We start from the raw sequence: 7,931 nt of genomic DNA on the forward strand, positions 1-7,931 counted from the left end.
GATCAGTGAATTTTCGTCACTGCAAAAAGGATATATGTATTTGCATTGGGAGCCCTTCACATCGATAATCGGTGATTGTCGTACACTGATGAAGGGTAAATACCCAGAAACCTGAGTCCGTGCGTATCACGTCAGATCGACGATGGGAAGGATGACTTCCCTTTGCAAATACCAACAGGGCACAGAAAGTGTGTCAGTAGCCAGCTGGAGGAGATGTTCTCCTGGGGCTACAAGCTACAGTAGCATTCACCCTTAGGGGTTAGCCGCATTTAAGTGGCAAATATACTTCATGTCGTGCAGCTACTGTTTATACCTCATTCAGAGATTCATTATTGCTTATATATATATATATATAGTTTTAGGGAAAGGAACCAAGGTTCATGAACTCATCGATGAAAATCCACTGTCACATATAGAAAAATTAATAAGTAAAAGCACAATAAATAAGTATAATATAATACAAAGTAAATATCATAAGATAATGATAATAAAACGACTACATGTGTTTCATAACCAATTTCCAAATAGAAAGAAAATTTAAATCGATTAAAACTATCAAAATTCAATTCTATTCAAAAATATAGCTGATCTTCAGGTCAAAATACAACAGTAATAATAATAATAATAATAATAATAAAAGAATGTATATATCAACCAACAATAAATAACAAATGAATGTATATAAAATACTTATTATATTAAGATAGAAAAATATTATTAAAAATATCAAATTTATAAACATTCCATAATCAACCCTACATCCATTATAATACAAGCTAACACGAATATTATATGCAAAAACCAACTTTAACGAATTTTTCATTAAAAATAGAATTTGAACGAAGTTTTAGGTCAAAATAATAAAGATAGAAGTAGCACATATCTAAACGATGCAATAGTTTAAACTAGAAGATTTTAGACTCAAATGTTTATTTAAAAGAAGTCTCGTGAAAATATTGCGTAAAGAAAAGGAATAGAATAAATAGATATAAAAATATGAATGAAAGATTAAACTTTATATAACTTAAGTCATAATAAAACAATTAATGATATTGTATAATCAAAAAAATTAAATAAAAAGACAAGTTATTTATCCCATAAAATAAAAAGAACTATTAAATAGTATTAATGGAAAAAATTCAACCCTAATCTAATCGAAGTCTTAGTTCAGGCTAAGATGATACACTTACTACTAATTAATTTAGTGTTAAAAAAGATATCAACTAAAATCATCATTAAAAATCAATTGAATAATATAAAAATACATATTTTTTTCAAACAATGATATAAAGTCATTTTCCATGAATGTATTTAATATTTTCTTTAATCTTATGGTAAGGTTGGGTATTACCTGTAAGATAAGTTAAAATTAGCATCTAAATAATTTATATTATCGTACTCATTATAAATAGTAATCTTTAATCCATTTCTTTTAAAAAAAAACTATATATTCTCTTCTTATATAATTTTAGTTTTCTATTGGTGCAATTCTTAGTTAGTAATAAAAGGTCATCCCTATATAAACCACCCTCCAATTTTAAGTTTTCAAGTTCAAGTTCTGATAATAAATATATACCTACTAAATCAGTTACCTGTGCTGAATCCGGTGCCCCCATTGCTATTATCAAAATAGTCCCTGGTATCTTTTCTAGCCCACATCTTATCATATTTAATCAACGATTTCCTAGCCATTTTAACTACATTTACTTCATCATAAGTCATATTTACCGTCTTCATTGCATAAATTAGGGCCTTATTAAGTACAATCTCATTAATAGAAGAATAATAATTATAAATATCTATTTGAATAAATTTATATCTATTTTTATCTTTAATATTATTAAACCATTTTAAAGTATCAATAGTAATTAATATCATTTAATCTATTGATATATTTATCTAAAATTATCTTAATCTACCTAGATCTGACTTACAAGGACAAATAAGCCTAACTTTAGGGTCAGAATAAAAATTATCTTTATGGTCTTTTAATGTAATTCTAGGGTGCATAAGTACATAAAGCTCAGTCTTATTATCTAGTTCATATTTCAACATTATTAATTTAGAGGCCTTATTAATAGAATATAAAGTATTATCCGGAACTATTTTATATTTTTTATTAATTTCTAAATTTTTATTAATTTCTAAATTGTTTAATTTTATTCTTAAATAATCATTATGTCTATTTGGGTATTTTTGAAATTTAATATTTTTCATCACCTAAATATTATCCTCTAAAATCTGTAAATCCCTATTATATGGGAGTTCTTTTCTAGATTTAAATTTAGAATTGATATAATCTAAATTATCTACATCATTGATATTAGTAATATTATGATTATTATTAAAGTAGACTTTCCATTTAATTCTAGTAATAAAATCCTTAATATTAATAAGTTTCAAAATATATTCCTTTCTAGATGGGATATCCTTCAAAGATGAATTCCAAAACAGTAGCTCTATCCTACCTGTAAATTCCATAACTAATGAAAATTGGAAGTTAAATACAAACAATAAATGTTAATTATAAATTGGAAAAATATAATAGTAATAATACTAGGGATAGAAATCCAAAACAGATCAGAATCAGATGGTTGGATAGACAATGTTTACACATAAGTGTACATCAATGCACACATACACATTTGTATAAGTACAGCAGTTTAGATGTGTTTATTTACATGATATCACACTTCCAAGTGGACATTGAAACTGGACTATTAGCTTATGTACTCTCACATACACAGATTACATGATTTTACAATGAAAAATATGTAATAACACAGACACAACCAGGGATATGTGTATAAGAAGTTCACTTTTCAGTCACATGGCTTCAGGTTCAGTCTCACTGTGTGACATCTTGGGTGAGTATCTTCTACTGAAGCCCTTGGCTGACCAATACCTTATAAATGAATTTGGTAGAAAGAAACTATTTGCATATATTTATGCAAGTATGTAAATGTACATATAAGTATGCATGTATTTGTATATATAAATGTATGTGTACACGTGTGTGTGTGTGTATGTGTGATTGTTTACAAATCCACACTGAGCCATAACAAATGGTGGTAACATTTTCAACCCAGCTACAAGTGGTAAAGTCGCTGTTGTTGGGCTGCAACCTCTGACATTTGTTAATATTTCCCACCAACAAATCGTTTTCTAGCTTCACACCTTACAATTCCTCTGAAATAAAAAAATAAAATTCTTTACTTGAAAAAGAAGGGCATTCAGCCCCAAAAATCCTGCATCAATTCCCTTTCATCTCAGCCTTGCTAGTATGAGAAAAGACCCCCACACTGAATGAACAAATAATGTCAGCTGTACACATATATAGAGGTACAAGTAAGGTAAATAGGGACAGAGTGGGCAAGTGGGGTGGATAGAGGAGGATGAGAAATATTTATTTCGTGGATGAATATATTATGCATTGGTCTTTGTGTTTCCTTGAGTGTGGCCAGGGTCCCATGGTAGATGGAGTTACCAGACAGTGCGGGGTGGGTATATCGTATCCAAGTGTCTTGTATTTCTACACAGTGTGGGACCTTACATTCTAAGAAATACAAAAAATAATACATCATATTTGCTATTGAAACATCACCCTGAATAAATGTCTCTTTTTCTTCTTAATCCTACCCCAACTAGTTTTTATGTAAGGCAGAGAATTGGCTGAGTCTTTAAGGCATCAGATAAAAACTCTGCATACTGAGTTGAAATCCTATCACAGTCAACTCTACCTTTCATCCTTTAGAGGCTGATAAACAAAGTACTAGTTCTGAGGGGTGGATAAGTGAATTGAAAGAATGTCAGACAATATGCTTTGTGACGTCTGTTCCAGTTCCTTGTGTTCTAAATTTAAATTGCACCAAATCCTACTGACAGCCAGGGATAATTCCAACCATAAATCGTAATTGGTTATGGAAGCAGCAATGGGTGGAAGGGGGTCTGCTACTGCAGTTAAAAGACGATGATGTGTGATAATTACGTAGCATAATTCTATAAGACAGCTTTAATTTAATTTAATTTTTTTCTCCTATATATATGTAAATATAGTGAAAAAGTAAGATAAACACAAATATAAATCAGTAGTTCCTACGTAGATTTCACCATTACAGTTATTTGGAACTCAGCATTGGATGTTCCAAGTAGATTTGGATGCCATGGAGCATCAGGGGAGCACTTTATTACATTTTGTTACAAAGAACTAATATCTCTATAATAATTTATACTTGTGTTTATCTTAACTTTCAAAGAGTTGACATAGTGGGAAGGAAGAATTAAGCTTAGGGATTAGTGTGGAATAGTATGGCTGAAGAGAAAAGATGAGTTTATCAGACTTAAATGAAGGAGGAATGTATCTAGTCTGGTGAGAAAAGTAAAGGTTGTTATAGTAATGCTAGAGTATGGTTGAGGAAAGAAACCATACATGTATAGATTAAAAGTTGAAGTGAGTTGGTGTGTGTGTGGCTTTGTCAATCAGTTGGATAGCATTCTTTTAGCTGCAATTTAGAAAGTTTGTGTGTGCAACAGCAGCACGACCCCAGCTATGATGCAGCATTCTTTTGTGTATTTTATTGGAGCTTAGACAGTAGCTGTTTAAAAATCAATACCCTGAAGGTGAAGGTTAGTCTTTAGGAAGCAGTTTTGATTATGGTATGAATGTGAGATTGCTGGGAATGATCACTAGAGAATCATTTTACAGTGATTTTGTGACTTTAAAAAAATATTGTCCAAGACTGAGTTACATTATTGTCACCTTGATATGTGCAATGATTGTCTATTTATGCATTGAAGTAGACAAGAATATCTCGCCTCTATTGAAAAATATTAACAAGGTCTCTTGTTGGATTCAGGTTTTATGTGAAGTGTCCCCGTTGCTATGTAGATAACATTTTGGTGCAGAAGATTAGATTTAAATGTAATGACATCAGCTGAATGATGGCACTCGTTGGTGAAACTATGATAACAGGCCTATCTGTTATCTAAGATAACAAATAGGTTTTGCTGATGATGCTGTTATTAGTTATTGTTGCTGAGTCATTGGATATCTTAAGAAGTTCTCTCTTTTCATTGAGTGAGGAAGTAGAACCACTTGGCCTTGGTTCAAGACAAAGATCTAGTCATTTGTTTGCTTCTTGAAGGACTCCACTTTGTCTGTCTCTGTTGTGGATGAGGATGTTGAATTTGTTGACTGCTTTGCTTCTCTCAGCAGTGAGATTTTAAGCAGTAGTAGCTGTGATTTTGAAGTCTTAAAAAGACTTGGATGAACTAGTGCAGTTGTGAACTCATTGGACAAGGCTGTTTGGCACTGCTGATATCTGTGCTGGAGGACAAAGGTTTGGGCTTTAGGTGTCTGGTCCTCTGTGTCCTGTAGTATCATTTTGAAACTTGGACACTGTTCAGGGCCCTTAGGAGCTACCTTTGGGACCTGGATACTTCACAAAATTATGGGTTACAATGCTCAGATTTCGTATCCAACCAATGCTTCTACTCAGAAACTGGGATGTCCTGTTGCTTGTGTGATTCAGGAACACCAGCTCAGACTGGTTATGTTGCTCAATTTTCCAATTTAGACCCTGCTTGCTGTGTCCTCTTCACTGAGGCTCCACCTGGATTGACAGCTCATGTCGGTCGAATATATGCCACATAGTCATGGCAGATGAGAAATTATTTCGTGGAGCTGAGGACTGACTGGTACTCTGCTCTATGGGTCGCCCAGGGAGACCGGGGAATATACCAACAAATAGTGAATGCAGCAATGTGTTGCTACAGTGCATGCCTCCACACTTGACCTGATTAGCATTGTTAAACTTTAAATCCTATGAAAGTGAACTTTGACTTTCATTCCTCAGGAAAAATAAGTACATGTAATTACTGAGGTTTATTCAATTGTCAGTACTCTTCCCTATCCAATTTATGGCCTTGTCTCAGTGTATAAAATTATTATTGTTATTATTAAAATGTTGGAATGGCAGAGGAGCTCAAGAGTCCAATTTTAGCCTAGCAGTAGTCAGATATGTTCCTCTCTGCTATGAGTCTGAATCTCATTAATGCCAACTTTGCCTTTAATTCCTTTGGCCTCAATAAAAGAACTAATAGTCAAGTGCTGAGGGTAACTTATTTAATTGCCCCTTCCTTTAAAATGTGTGGACACATACCAATATGAGAAATTATTTGTATTATTATTATTATTATTATTATTATTATTATTATTATCATCATCATCATCATCATGTATGTTGCAACACTGAATTAGTGAAAACAGTAAATATTGAGACAAATGTTTCTCTTCTGAATTGACTCAGTATTTTATTCTGGGATTAATAAACCAAATGCTAACATTTGAATGCATTTTCCCCTAACTAAATGTCACCTTTGTATTTAGTTTCCAATATTATTAGAATATGTACTTGCTAACTTAAAAAAAAAATATTTTCCCTAATCAAACATTGTGAGTAGATTTGGTGGTCAGAATTTGAAAGAAGCATGTTTGTGTATATGTATGTATGTGTGTGTGTGTACCTGTGTTTTTATGTATGTGTTTGCCCCACCTTTTGCTTGATAACTGGTATTGGTTTGTTCATGTTCCCAGTGAATGAAAAAGAAATAAGTTCTGGGGTCAATGTGTTCAACTAAGTCCTTCAAGGTGATGCCCCAGGATGGCTACAGCCCAATGACTGAAACAAGTAAAACATAAAAGATAAATTACAAGTCAGACTTTTTGAATAAATTTCTTAATTATAACATATTCAGTATTATTTTCTTCATACAAAAGTATCAATCAATAAGTTGCTCTTTTCAGTTTTGTTCTGACTGAAGATTTATTTGTCATAAATGGTGTTCTTTTTTGCAGATTAAACTATGGCATTCTTTATGTTAAACTCTGACTATTCCAGAATTAACATTCCAAAACTTAAAGAAAAGACAACATATTGGGCAATGTGTCATGGTGAGTACTTTAGAAGTCTTCATTTTATTACATCATTTATTACTCCTAGCATTATAAGCAGTTGTTGTTTTTCCATATTAATACATTATCAAATGTCTCCCCATTTTTTTCCTATTTAAATGTTACTTGATGTTTTGATGTGATCTGAAAGTTGCTGTTGGCAGGAGATTTAAAGAGAGGTAAAAGAGCCAATACATTGAATTATTTTATATAAGGCATTTTCTTTATTTGATTAGTAAGTAATAATACATGTAATATTTGTCAGTGTGCTTGTGCACATGTGTGTGAGTTTGTGTGCATGTATATAAGTATGATTGTGTGTGGTTGTGAGGATATGGACTTTGCTTGTTGCCACAGGGATCAATCTCATTGTGCCGTACTCTGGGTTGAGCAATATTTTCTGATTGGAATTGGCAGGCAGAAATTATAGAAGCTCATGACGTTTGTGCGTGTGTGTGTGCGCGCGCGCGCAAGCACACGCATGTGTATGCAGTTGAAGAAGTGCAGAGAGAAAAATCCATTACTTGAAGAATAGATAAGGGTTAGTGACAGGAAAGGCACCTGGCTGTGTGAACAATGTCTCTGTAATATATATTAATCCAACCAATAATAGCATGGGGAAATGGATGTTCCAATAAATATATGAATGCAGGCATACAAATATATATATATATGTTATATCTTTATGGATAACTGAATACGCTGCAACAGTGTAATAACAAATGGCAGTAACCACACAACACATAAAAACAATCTTTTAAGAACCAACAACCCAACATGCTAACTCGAACTGTAAACTTTGAACTATCAAAACATAAACTGTGGAACTAGCATGAACTACCTCACTTACTCAGACCACTACTATTTATATATAGTGGTCCAGCCCATTCTCACCAGGGGGTGTTGTGCTCTTGTACATCTCACATTTTGAGATTTCGTGTTTCAAAGGAATATAGAATTTTTTTATTTATATACATAT

The 7,931-nt window shown here is 32.4% G+C and overlaps 1 protein-coding gene across 1 annotated transcript in view; it reads left to right on the forward strand.

Moving 5' to 3' along the window:
• LOC106868294 (glutathione synthetase) overlaps positions 1-7,931 on the forward strand; it is a 63,693-nt gene that overhangs the window by 10,889 nt on the left and 44,873 nt on the right. The window contains exon 2 of the mRNA XM_052967838.1: positions 6,857-6,952. Coding sequence (XP_052823798.1) covers positions 6,865-6,952 — 88 coding nt within the window. The 5' untranslated portion in view covers positions 6,857-6,864. The remainder of the gene's footprint in view (positions 1-6,856; positions 6,953-7,931) is intronic.

This window comes from Octopus bimaculoides, chromosome 1 (genome assembly GCF_001194135.2).
Source record: "Octopus bimaculoides isolate UCB-OBI-ISO-001 chromosome 1, ASM119413v2, whole genome shotgun sequence".
In the NCBI taxonomy this organism is placed as follows: domain Eukaryota; kingdom Metazoa; phylum Mollusca; class Cephalopoda; order Octopoda; family Octopodidae; genus Octopus; species Octopus bimaculoides.